This window comes from Asparagus officinalis, chromosome 1 (assembly GCF_001876935.1).
Source record: "Asparagus officinalis chromosome 1, Aspof.V1, whole genome shotgun sequence".
Lineage (NCBI taxonomy): Eukaryota > Viridiplantae > Streptophyta > Magnoliopsida > Asparagales > Asparagaceae > Asparagus > Asparagus officinalis.
The window spans coordinates 855,762-870,176 of record NC_033794.1 but is presented as its reverse complement, the minus strand read 5'-3'; the positions used below and the strand labels follow the sequence as shown (position 1 = coordinate 870,176).

The window sequence follows — 14,415 nt, the reverse complement described above, 5'->3', positions numbered from 1 at the left end:
AGCAGCCTCACTTTTGTGTGCAAATTAATGAGCCTTTATATTGTGGTAATATGTTGCCAATACTTTGGAAATCTTAGAAAGTATTCTTCGTGATCGTGAGTAAATCTGCAGCAACGTTTATATAGGCACTCCATACATGCGTAGGATTGGCAAAAAGTCCTTAGATGAGAAGTTTAATTCTCTATGGATTTTTTTTTTAAATTTATTCAGATAGACTGATGATGTTAGGATACTTTTATTCAGAAAATTTTATAAATGGCCTTTTCTCCGTTTGCGAAAACATTATAATCTTGGAAGAAGACCGGCGCCAGCACTTGTTCTCCAATTAGAGCCCGACCACATCACCAAAAGCCCAACAAGTGATGAAAGCCCGAAGAAGGCCGACCGCAGCCCAGAATGATTTCGGAATTGTTTCCGCGGTTTCGAGCGTGGGCCAAACCGATTCTGAAACTCCGCCATAAAAAAGAGATCGAAACCCATTTGGAAGGAGCCCTAGATTTTTGTTTGATTCTTCGCTCTCGTTCTCGTCGCATCGCGTTCCGATTGGTATTTCACAATGGCGGTAACTCTCTCTCTCTCTCTCTCTCTCTCTCTCTCCCTCCTCCCACATCTCTCATTAGTTCCAAAGCCTGAGGCTTTTCTTTGGTTATCGATGAGAAATTGTTGGAGAGAAACCCTAATAAATCTTTATGCATCTCCGTTTTATATGAGTTGGGTTTGATTCAGTGCGGAACCTTTGGGTAGAAATTATAGCTGTAATTGGAACCCACGAAAAGGCAGAGAGATATTTCTCTGGAATTTTGTTACCGGGAAGTCTTAAAAGTTTGCTTACGCATTATTTCGTAAGCTCTCAGCTTCTCACGGTGACTGATGCATGATTTGGTTATGATTCTTGTTGTTGGCTTTTGTGGATAGATGGGTCTTTGGGTTTGGTATATCATTAAATAGGTGCAAATTTTAGAGCTCAATCTTGGGAAACCAATTGAAAAGAGAGTTTTCAATCAAATTTGATGCAATCACATCTCTAATGCATCCTTCACGTTGTTTAGATGCAAAACGAAATTTGATTTCGTTATGTTGTTTAACCTCCATGCTATTGATTTTCAGTTGACCTCTAGCATTGCTTCTTCATCTCATAATTACATGTTAGAAATCAGCAGCTATGCCCACCTACTAAGCCACCATCCTAATACCGTCCACCCACCACCAAATAGTCTCCACCAACCCATTCACCAACTAGTGTAAGAACTCTATATAAGGGGCCAAAGATGAGTGTATGAAGTATCCCAAGCAAGATCCAACCCAAGTAGCAAAGAATCATCTTAGTAGCACAGAGAGAGAGAGAGAGATCCAACCCAAGTAACAAAGAATCATCCCAGTAGCGCGGAGAGAGAGAGAGGAGAGAGAGAGAATTTGTATTTTAAGAGTATAATGTGTTTGTTTCACTAAAGAAATAATAATAATAAAATTTCTTGGTGTCCACCACTCCTCTCAACTCAACAAGTGGTATCAGAGTCTGGTTTAGGGTGCATGTATATGCTTATCATATACTCTGTGGCTGCCACCAAAGGTGAATCCTCCACATCAGAAAATAAGTTAGCTTATTATTTACCCTTTGAAGGCACTAGCACTATTTACGAGAGTTATACTATTCATAAGTATGAGTACTATTCACGAATGCAGCTACTGTTCACAAGTATTGTTACTATTCACATGAAATAACCAAAGTTGCAGCTCGTGATAGAAACAAAGCAGCCAGGGATATGCTCTCTCCTATGGTGATCATATCAGCATTCTTGAAGGCCGAAGTTCGTGTTCAGTCTGGGACTGTGAAGTTAGTTGGTCAAGTACCAAACTTGCGTGAAGATATTGAAGCAGTATCGCGTCACGATGACGGATCTGACAAATACGACTACTACACTCAAGAAACTCAACAGTAATAACTATAACTACTATGAGACATGTATGAAATCCTATTTACTAGGATAAGATCTCTAGGAGGTCTTTTCTCAAAAAAAAGATCTCTAGGAGGTCTTTTCTCAAAAAAAAGATCTCTAGGAGGTCATCGGGGGTGCTGAAACTATAGCACCTCGGGAAGCTGATGAAACACTAAGAAAGTAGAACATCAAAGCCGGTAAGGCTATATATATGCTGAAGACGACGGTAGAAAAAGATTTCGTAGACTTTATGCGAGATGCTAGAACTCCGAAGGAGGCATAGGATGTGCTTGCAATACTCTTCTTTAAAAAGAACGATGCTCGACCTTAACTTCTGGAGAATCAATTTGATGACCTTGCAACAGAAAGAGATGACAATCAGTCGGTACTTCAAGCAAGTAAAATCACTTTGTTTAAATATTGCTCAACTAGATCCAGATTCTAAAGTATCCGATGCAAAAATGAGGAGAATAATCATCCACGGTTTGAGATCGGAATATCACGAACTCGTTGCTGCTACACACGGGTGGCCGACTTAACCAACATTATTAGAGTTGGAGAGTTTGCTCGCTACATAGGAAACCCTAGTCAAATAAATGACTAGCGTTTCAATAAAAAACGAAGATGAAACACTCTTCAGCAGCAATGAGAGAGGCAAGCTAAGAGGCACAATAAAACAGGAGTATGGAAAGGCCGGTTTAAGAGGCAGTCAGAACGGCCATAGACTAACAAAACACAACAACGTGAGGAGTAAGGTGATCATCCAACAAGAAGATGTAATAGTAGCTGCTACAACCGTGGAAAGAAAGAACACTTTGTCAGAGATTGTCGCTACAAGAGAATGCTTGCAGAGGGCAATGCTACAACATCGCGCAGATGTCAAGATGATGAAGAAGAATGGGATGCCCAAGCATCCGTCGCCATTATTAAAGATGTACCGGTCGACGAAGACAAGGTTGTTGGTATAGCACCAATCTCGTTTGTGAAAAGTTCTAAGTCCGCATTTGCACCGGTTTCAGATCGGGAGGAAATTAGTTATAATAAAGATTGGATCGTCGATTCTGGCTGTTCCAACCACATGACGGGAGATAAGGGGAAACTTGTCAACATGAAGGAAGGAGTATAAAGGTGGCCGAGAAGTTGTAATAGTAAATAATTCAAGATTACCTATCACACGCATCGAAAAGACTACGTTTATGTCACGCTACAACCCGAACCGGATACAACTACAAGATGTATATCATGTACCGGGTATGAAAAAGAACCTTTTTATCTGTTTTCCAATTAACATCTTCTGAAAACTATGTAGTATTTGGATCACAAGATATAAAAATCTATCGAAACTTGAAGCCACCTGGAGAACCTGTCATGGAGGAACAGAATGTAGAATCTGTCTATGTGATGTCGATGGAATCAACATACATTGATAAAACCAGAAAGAGTGACATGACTGATCTGTGACATGCTCGGCTTGGCCATGTGAACTATCACAAGCTCAAGATTATGATGAAAAAGTCAATATTGATAGGTCTACCACACTCGGAGATTCGAGGAGGGACCATATTCAGAGGTGGTTAGTATGGTAAGGCGCTAGGAGTAACAATTCAGAGCAAATGAATCTTTAGAACTTGTGCACTCAGATATATTCGGCCGAGTGAAGCAAGAATCGATAAGTGGCATGTGGTACATGATCACCTTTATTGATGATTACTTGAGATATGTCTGGGTTTATTTCCTAAAGGAAAAATCTGAATCACTCTCCAAATTCAAGCAATTCCGAGAAGAAGTTGAAGGAGAACTCGACAAGAAAATTCGTTGTCTACGTACAGACAACGGGGGAGAATACACATCGAAGGAGTTATGCAACTACCTTAAGCAGCACAAGATTTAGCGATAACTAACATGCCCAAATACTCCGCAGCAGAATGGCGTAGCCGAAAGAAAGAATCGTCATCTCGTCGAAATTTGTAGAAGCATGCTTCATGCCAAGAACATGCCAGGATGTTTTTAGGCTGAGTGTATAAAGACTGCGGTGCATGTGATCAATCGGCTACCACAACCAAAATTAGAGTTCATATCATCATTTCAGAAGTTATGGAATATTAACCCAACCGTAAGCCATTTCATAGTTTTCAGTTGCATATGTTATATCTTCGTGCCTGATCACCTTCGCAACAAGTTCGACAAAAAGGCTATAACTTATATATTTGTGGAGTATGACATTGAAAGAAAAGGATGGAGATACTGTGATCCCACAACCGGACGATGCTATACATTAAGGAATGTTATATTTGACGAAGCCTCATCTTGGTGGGCTTCACAAAAAGTTGCACTCCTAGACTCCAATGATCTAGAGGATCAGTTGCAGAAGAAGCCGGGGGAGTTAGGTCAAGAAGAAGGACTACAATAATTAGAGAAGATAGAACCAAGTTCTCCTATGTCTCCGAAGGAGAAGAATCTATGGAAAACTGTTGTTTATTAGATAATATCAGAAGAGGAACGCCCGAGCCAGATAGAGAATATCGAAGAAGAACCAACTGAACAACTTCAAAGATCAACCAGACTCAGGAAGCCGAATCCCAAGTATGCTAATGTGGACATTACGAAAGATGTGAAGGAGTCATCTACTTTCAAAGAAGCATACGAGAGTGAAGAATGGAGACAAGCAGTGAGAGAGGAAACCCAAACAGTGAAAAGGAAGTTAGAATTCTTGGACTTGTGGATAGAGAAGTCGCTGCTGAGGAAGAGTGTTAGTAATCAGCAACTATCCCTATCTACCAAGCCACCATCTTAATAGTGTCCACCCACCACCAAATAGTCTCTACTAATCCCTTCACTAACTAGTGTAAGAACTCTATATAAGGGCCAAAGATTAGTGTATGAAGTATCCCAAGAAAGATCCATTCCAAGTAGCAAAGAACATCCTAGTGGGGGGCGGGGGGTGGGGGTTTATAGTGTGTTTGTACCACTAAAGAAATAATAACAAAAATATTTCTTGGTGTTCACCACTCCTCTCAACTCAACATTACATGCCTGGAGCTCTTATTAAGCATGCTATTCTTTAGCTAATGCTCGTGTTGTATCTTGGAATTGGCTTTATTTAACACATATTTTGCAGGCTATACCTGTTAACCCAAAGCCTTTCCTGAATAACTTGACTGGGAAACCCGTGATTGTGAAACTTAAGTGGGGAATGGAGTACAAAGGTAGCACATCGAGTCTCTTTTAAATTTAATGAATATTCCCTTGTTGAGGACCGTTGACATTTTTATTTACTCTATCATTGCCTCTTTTGTTTTTCTCCTGCAGGTTATCTTGTCTCGGTGGATTCCTACATGAACTTGCAGGTGATTTTTTAACTCCATAGGCTATAAAAGTTGATAACATAGGGTAACCTAGGCATAGAAATAATGCCTCTCAATGGATTCCTTCACTTTATTTATGAGATCCATTTTTGCAGCTTGCCAACACCGAGGAATACATTGATGGGCAGTTTACAGGAAACCTCGGGGAAATTCTGATAAGGTAACTGTGCGTGATGCTTATTAAATTTGTTACTTCGTAAGGCAGAAATATTTGATCTCTTCATTTCATGCATAGAGAAAAGGACTTGCCATGATTTACCCAAGTTACAGAATGGGCTAATATGCCTTGTATCGCAGAACTAACTATGCCATGATCTAAATATGCACTAAATATGCACTGAAAATCTAGATCATCCTGAAAGAAACAAAAAGATAAACCTACGGTAGGCTATGAAAGAAGAAACACCAAGATAATGGTTTTTATGGCATATGATGTGATGATAAACATCAGAAGACTCTCAAGAGCCCTATCGGGAGAGCAAGCACCATTTTTTTGTTCTTAAAATTCAGAGGAGAAACAAACAGTTTAGTTGTGCCAAAATATTATTGTCATAGCACAATATTCTCCATTAAACTCTGTTTGAGGGCCACCCAACTTTAATTTTCTAAACGATATTCTCCTTGATGCATTGCTACCATCATGATGAAACTACGTACTTGTTTGTTCTCGCTGCTAATTGAAAATCCTTCACACTCTCCACTTTGTTAAATAGTTATTTCTCCCTTTTTCCAAATAGTTTTTTTTTCCTGTTCTAATCTAACTTCTATATCAAAACTTCAATAAATATTTTTTAATTTCTTTGACAAAAACTAGGCCATGATAACGAAACTGACTCGCTGGGGGCTTGCAAGTGGATAAAAAATTACCCAAAATAACATCAATGTTAAAAGTTAAGGATTTTAAATCATTAGTCTTGTGTCTCTTACCCTTTTCTCCTTTTTTTCTATGCAGATGCAACAATGTGCTGTACCTTCGAGGTGTGCCAGAGGATGAGGAAATTGAAGATGCAGATTGATGACAAACAATAGTCCATGTTCCCAGTCTGCGAGTTTCTTCTTCGTGAGAACTACCTACTTCCATTTGTTCTACCTTATTAGATGTTTAATAGTGGAAACATGTTCTTCTGTTGGAGATCAGTGATCAGTGAACCTGTTTTAGTGTTAAATGTATTATGATATTCCGATTATGCAAAGTTCTACCTTTTCCTGGTCAAATTTTGTTTTGATGGTATTGGCTTCATTGGACGCTTGGACTCTGCTGTTTGGACTTCGGTCTGTGACAGAAGACTGAGAAATCAAAAAACTTAATGCTGCTTGTGTTTAGCTGTGTAAGGAGAGGTGGGATTTTTTTTTTTTTTGGTTGTTTGGTAGAAGGATGTAGGTACTTACATACGGTTAATTTTTTTTGGCCTCGGGCCTGTGGTAGATAGCTCCATACTTGAAGTTATACACACTTCCAGTCCTGAAATTTGTACACGTATTTGTCATTTTAACGCCAGAATGAGATTTGGAAAAGTTGATATGAAATAAGGCTATCTAAGAACTAGAAAACCAATGATGAGGTATTTTGATTGTGGCACTGACAGTGTCCAATGTAACTCTGGGTTCTGCTCAGGTAAACGTATGCAAGTTTTCGAGCATCTGGTGTAGTGGTATCATAGTACCCTCCCACGGTACTGACCAGGGTTCGATTCCCTGGATGCGCAGCACTATTAGATTTTTGAAGCCTACTCTTTTCCAATTAAAATCACGTTCATCACTCTAATGTTGTCGGCCATGGTTTGCTACTTACTTCATCATTTTCGAATAATTAGAAGCCTAGGGATGTCAGGCATTTGTTTGCTCCATTTTTTAAAAAAAAAAAAATTATTAATTGACGTGATGACGTCAGATGCCTCATCCAAGCGCCAGACTACGGGCCGCCCCTGTTTCGCGTTATCTTCCGAAATTCTCAAACCATAACATACGAGGGGATTCCATTTATTAGTTAGCTAGAAACAACTTAGGAATCAGCTACATCGATCTTTCTCAAGTCACATATCAAGCCTACTAAGACAGGGAAATGTGTATTAAACAATTCTACCACAGTAGACCTCGACCTTTCCCAAGCAAACTAATCGAATAACATAAAACGAAAGAAAAAAAAAAGGTATTTCCCTTGGAACTTACCCCCATTGAATCCCCACCTAATAATAATAAAACATATATGCATTCTCCGGTCTAGACGTACAAAATCCTTTTGTTAGAATGTAGAAAAAGAATCACTACATGATATAATTGATGATATCACAACACCAGGGGAGAGAGCAGCACACTTTTCTTGCGCCGTCCCACCCACAATCTAGTTTGAGGCTCCGGAATATCCCCGACACGAGCTAATAAAACGAGATTTTGTTTGCTCCTTGCTTCTGCAATGATGTCATTTTCCCTTCGTGTTATAATTGCCACAGGGTGACTCTACCACACATCTCGCAAGTATCTCCCTTCCGTTTGCAGACTCTTCACCATGCTCTCCGCCTTTGTGCTATCCATTGATCCCTACAAGCACGAATTTACAAGAATATAAATTGTCACGTCTGCATTATGTCATAAACCCTTCCAAGTGTGAGTGTGACCAACGCAGAACACGTTACATCGTCAACGAGCCAGGTTCTTCAAATCCAGATGGTGCTAAGAAGAAAGTTAACTAGGTTTTTTGGATAGTCTTAAATGATATCTGTACGAAATGCAATTTGATATGTACAAGCTCGCGGTTTTTTGTTTTCACCCCTGTTTCATGTGGTCTTGCCAAGGTTCTAAATGAAATAAAGTCAACCAATCTAACTTGTGTTAAATGGGTAAGTCGGAATCTGAAATGGAACTACAAGGAAAAGAAATTGGGGAACTTGAAAAAAATGTGTACCTGCAAAAGAAGGTTGACAAAAAAGATCCTCTACTCTAAAAACTGATAAGTATGGATAGGGTTGAGCTCGGATTATAAATAATTAATAAATAAAAGAAACTCCGAAAGAGGCATATATGGATGGAGCTCGTCAAGAAAAACCTAAAAATTTGGATCCAGTACGGGCTGGTTGTGGACTGTAAGCCCATTAAGAAGGTTTTGAATTTGGGATGTCTAATAAAACCTTAATGACTCAGCGTTAAATAAATTTAGAGTTGGATCTAACAATATCAAGCTTAATAGTTAAAACCATACCGACAGCAAATATTTTTTTTTGAATTTGGAATATGTCTAATAAATCCTTAATGATTCAGCATTAAATAAATTTAGAGCTGGATCTAACAATATCAAGCTTAACAGTTAAAAACATACCGACAACAAATAATTTTATTTAGACTACTTGCTACTAGAAACAAGCACTTTTACAGAAGCTACTAAAATATTAAGTTTCCTAAAGCGACAACTGTGATGGTCCTGCAACATACCTGCTCTTGAGCAATCGTATGAAGAACTCTATGGACATCTCTAGCCATGCCTTTAGCATCACCACATACATAAATATATCCGCCCTTCGAGATGATATTCCAAAGGTCAGAAGCCTGAAAAACAATCATAATTTTTAAGTATAATAAAGAAAAAATAGTTCTTAATTATGAAGATAAACTTTACAAAAAAAAATACATAAGGAGCACAACCTTCTCAGTCATCTTATGCTGCACATATTCTTTACTTGGACCCTCACGAGAAAAGGCTACAATTAGCTCAGACAATGCTCCTGCCTCCAGGAAACTGTTTAACTCCTCCTCATAGATAAAATCCTGCAAGTTTTAACTCGCCTTAGAATTAACTCTCAAAAATCACAGACAGCTTTGGAAATGAATATATAATCTCGACTATATTTACTATCTTTATCTAAAATAATGTCATGTTAAAGATACCATTTTCCGGTTCCTGCAACCAAAGAAGAGAATAGCAGGGCCAAGTTCTGCCCCATCTTCCTTAAGGGCCAACCTTTCCTGAGAAATTTCACATAAACAAATTTTTTTTGTCAAATTACTAAACTCATAGAAAACTTAAATAGCAACAGGAAGCTTCAGTATATGAAACGGACCTGCAAGAAGCCCCGGAAGGGTGCTAACCCTGTGCCTGGGCCGATCATAACAATTGGGGTGGATGGATCTGAAGGGAGTTTGAAGTTTGACTGCCTCACAAATATAGGAGCCCAGCTGCAATCTTCACTTTCTTCCACAGGATTTGCGTACTGTGAGAAGGAAGTTGAAGAACAAGGTCAAGTGAGGCCTCTAGTGGAGGTTTAAAAAGGAAAAACGCTAACCACTAGCTTGACATGCTTAACTGAGGACTTAGTGAGTTAGTGATGTAAGATGACGAGAATAGTGAGCAAAATCTATTTAGATAACACTATAAAGTTCTTAGTAACACAATAGTAAACTTCCATTGGTTCGTGATATTTTATCTTAAAGTCCGGCACAAGCATCATCATTGACTGCATTTATTTATTACTTTGATATGCTAATTCTTCACAAAATAATATAAGAATCTTAGTTAGCTTTAGCAATTAAAAAGAAGAGCAAACTGGAACACTCAATTCATAGGAATAATCTTTGGATCTGGGTGGCTCTTTGTGTGTAAGCAGACATGTAGAGGTAAATCTCTGAACTGGATCTTTGGATAAATTAAAACGAAAATTTAAAGAAGCACAATTTTCAAGATATAGAACAAGACAAACCTTCATCCAGGTTGAGCAGACTCCTTTGTGAATCCTTCCTGTCGGTGTTGGTCCATAGACTAAAGAACATGTTACATGGATTCTAGTTGGTGCCATCCTGCAAAAAGAAGTCCCACCCATTCTTTAATGCTACAATGAATACACCTCATGCAAAGTGTGTGAAACTATTAATGTCCAAAAACCAAAACATCAACTGTTGCTCACCTTGGTGAAGATGATATTGAATAATATCTAGGCTGCAACCGGGGGGCTATTGCTGCAAAGAAAACTCCTAGTGGAGGCTTGGCTGAAGGGAACTCGGCCATAACCTCCAGGAGGCTCCTCTGACTTGCAACTATCCATTGAGAATATTCATCCTATGTCAAAGAAAAACAATGGAAAATGAGAAAATGATTTATGATAAAACTGAAAGCTTAGACAATTAGAGTCATCAATAACTGAACCTACCTTGCCAGCAGGAGACGCCAAAAATCTCAATCTTTCTGCTTCACTGGGATCAGAAGCATGTGCAGCTAAAGCAACTAAAGCAGCCTGAATAGGGGCAATTGATAGTATCAAATATACTGTTTTAGAAACAAATGTTTAAATTAGTTGTTCGAATCCAGATAGTTCTTGCCTTTTTAGGAAAATTCAGAAGATCAGCATATCGTGCAAGAGCAGTTCTTAGAGTACAGGGAGATGGGAAAGGAGGTGGGAGAGAACCACCGTTGCGGGGGGTTCCATCTTCATTATCAGCATGAATGGAGAAGAATGTATCCAATGACAGACCCAATAGCTTTTCAGCCTCCTCTACAGTCTCAATGCAATTCTCTGAATATACACCAACGTGGTCTCCTGTTTCATATCTGGTGGAAGAGTTGTTTTACCGTGAGCACAAGGAAATGTGCCAGCAATATCTAATTTAAGTTTGTAAAGCAACAACAGACATATAATAATGACGACATGACAGCAGCATAAACCATAAAAATAACCAACACAATCATAATTTAAGTTTTGTTTAGCTTTTATATTGATGAGCTTGTCAAAATAAAAATTTAAAAAAAAAACGAAAGAGAGAAAAAAAGAAGATATAAGACGAAAAACATGAAATGTAGGAAAGCCCTGTCCATTACATGTATAAAAATGATGTAACTCCCCGAGTATAACCTCTAATGAACTGCACAACATTGATCTACGAACCCCTACAGAGCACGAATTCATACAACTGCTTAAGATCATAAGATTGATTCAATGGTTGTTTTCACATGCTATAGCACCACTCTCATGTATGATGTATCTAAAGGCAAAATTGTTCAAAGACAAAAAACAAGTCATAAAGACTTTGAACATATCCGGCACTCGAACAATCAGATCATTGTCATGTTAAGTATACAATTGAATGAGTTGCATAAAATGAATAATGTGACATGGAATCAAAAGAGGAAAAAAGAAATAATGTGATATGGAATCAAGAAAGGAAAAAAGAAATACAAGTACTTACGCAAGACCAGTTCGAGCAATGTCAAACTCCAGATGAATGCAAGAACGATCAGAAGCTGGAGTGTGGAGCTCTTTCCGCACAGCTACATTAGCTCTGAAGATCGGATATCATGTTATATTCCATTATTAGATGAACTTAAATCCATGTCTCAATATAAAACATTCCTTTAGTACCTGCATGGATGATGAATATCATGAACGGCATGACCATTTGCAAGACTCCATTTCTTTTCCAAATGTGATGTGGCTTCTGAGTCAACAAACACAATCCTGTATTCAGGAACAGTGGCTGTGTAAGTAGTAGATCCACCTGAGGCATCATCTTGATCTCGAAGCAACTGATCTAATTCTGGCCATAATTGCTCTTTCCTGTAAGAATATATACCTTGTTACTTGCATAACTTCAGCATATGGAACGTTTAAACACAATAATGTACTAAAAGCAAATTCATCCAGGAATTTCTTTGCAAATCAGGAAGCGGCAAAATTTATTTAATGGTTACTTTAAGTTTAGCAGCAACATGAACGTGTTGTTACCATGCAGTGAAGTCGTCTTCAATGCACTGATCATCATCTCCTAGGCCTACTTTGACAAGGCGCTTCGCTCCTACCACAGCAAGAAAATTTATAAATTTATTTAATCACATAAACAAGGCAGAAAACATAATTATAGCTTTTCCGACTACACTATGGACAATAACCGATCAAGCAGGATACATGGAAGAAGACTGATAGTTATATTAATAGGACTGAAAGACTTATGTTGCATGAGCGCAAGACCATTTTGGTTTTTTGTAAGAGTATTTTGTCCAATGTGCTAAGCATGAAAAATGCTCCTGTTGTTCTCTTCCCCAAATGAAAAGCAAGAAACAAGAATAATGCCAACCATGCCCAAAGTAGAAAAATTGATGTTTGGGAACATATATCAAATTATTGGATTTAACTGAAAAGAAAAATGATAAAGAGAAACAACAAACATACTTGAGCCCAAACATAAAGAAACAATAAAACAAGATACACTTGACATATTTTTAGCAAAATAACCAGACCTTAGTCTGTACAATGTGGAAATCAGGTAAGCTCCAATCCTTAAGAACATAGACTATAATGTATTTGCATGATGCCACATCACACCAATGATCCTATTATTTATTGCATTTATCCTCAACTTCATAGATATTATGCATTTTGATACATAAAAAAGGGGATCTTGTTTCCGAGCATAAAGCTAGCATATAATAGATATTTTTATAGAAGTGAATTCGCATGCAAGTTAAATCGCTCGTTCAGTATGCAACTAAAACCATATGATAACTTTGTTTCCAAGCCATATGATAACTTTGTTTCCAAGCACAAAGTTACCTGCAGCTTCGGAGCAGCTAAAAGTCACTGACTACAAACTTAGGATTTCCTAAGCATTGATATTTCAGTATGTAACTAAACCATATGCATTTACCAACACTGATATTAACTTATTATGTGTGTGTGTGTGGGGTGGGGTGGGGGGCAGCCATCCATGTGATTTGGGTAGGAAAGAATTTCAGTTACGCCTAAAAGAGTTTTCTGGAACTGGAAGCACGCTCTCCATTTACTTGGAAAGTATGAGAAGGTCAAAATATCAATATCCTTAATATATCAAAAGTCAAATACATGTTTATTAATGCCCACAGAATTATTTCAATCATGAAACTATACAACCCGTAACTATCTTATATAAAGAGAGATTCCTCCCAGATAGCGAGACATAACGAGGGGAAATATTAAGTGCACTTTCAAAAGATCCCAGACAAATTGTGATAGAACATGTGGAAAAGGAAAGACAGAAAAGTGCAAAATATGATAAAGCAATAACAGAAATAAACAGTTTAGACAGCACAGTGGATTACATTTGATGAACCATACGATAGTCCGTCCACCTAAAGCAACAAAAAAAGAGAAATGATTTAAAGTATATACCCTGTTCGGCCAAGGTCTCATCCACCACCTTCGCAACCTTTTTACATCAATAAGCAGAATCCAGAAGACCAATCATCAGTAAGGAATGCACATATCACAATCACAAAACTTATCCATAACACTCGAAGTAAAGCCTGACCTTATTGAAATGCTCATACTGCCGGTTGCCTAGACCAAACACAGCGTACTGAGACTCTTAAGCCGCTTTCCCCCTCTTTCCCCTAAAAATTCAATCCCCTCGTCAATCCTCCAACAAAAATCATAAGGAAGTACCAATATCATTCAACGAAACACGCAAGTTACTACCTCAGTGAACCATTTGTAGAATCTGGCAGCATTATCAGTTGGTTCCCCATCTCCATACCTAAGATAACCAACGTCAAAATTAGCAACGCAACAACTCCAACAAATGAAATCCAAAAGACAAAAATTAAATCGCAATTCCAGCTCACGTAGCCAAGAAGAACAGAGCTAGGGTTTCCTTCTTCATCTTCTCCTCGTATTCGTCGTCATCCGCGGCGTAATCATCCTGTTCACAAACTAAATCAGTCAACATTTCTCCAAATTCTCCAGTCCTTCGCAACGGAGTTTGAATTCTCACCAGATCAACGATTTTGAACGTGGCCTTGTCGTATCTAGCCTTAGCCTCTTCCGCCAGCGCCTGATCCAAAGCCCAGAGAATAGGTAAGAAACCTCAATCCAGCCCTAAATTCAAGAGAGAAACCGAGATCCAAAATTCCAAACCCCTAACCTTGGCAAAACCCTCAGCTGTCCCGGTCTGAGTACCGAAAAACACAGTAACCTTCTTCCTTCCATCGTCGACCTCAGGCTCCGGCTCCTTCGCGACTCACAAAGCAGGTTCGGCAGGCTCCACTGTTCGTTGCTCGACTTCCCGCCTGGATCGCCGCCATTAAAAGTACCACCGTCCATCCAATTCAAACACATGCAATCGATGTCGTCAGGATCATAAAACCTCGCGGTTCCCAGCGA

The 14,415-nt window shown here is 38.6% G+C and overlaps 1 protein-coding gene, 1 non-coding gene and 1 pseudogene across 2 annotated transcripts; 2 read left to right on the top strand and 1 right to left on the bottom strand.

The window, feature by feature from the left end:
* On the top strand, positions 410-6,542 carry LOC109845246 (probable small nuclear ribonucleoprotein F). The gene is made up of 5 exons (XM_020414471.1): positions 410-562; positions 5,056-5,143; positions 5,247-5,284; positions 5,398-5,462; positions 6,255-6,542. Exons 1-5 carry the CDS (start codon positions 557-559, stop codon positions 6,316-6,318), a joined length of 261 nt encoding a protein of 86 aa, XP_020270060.1. The 5' UTR covers positions 410-556; the 3' UTR covers positions 6,319-6,542.
* On the top strand, positions 6,938-7,008 carry TRNAG-CCC. Its single transcript has one exon. It is a non-coding gene; the product is annotated as a tRNA-Gly (tRNA).
* On the bottom strand, positions 7,346-14,415 carry LOC109845219 (annotated as a pseudogene).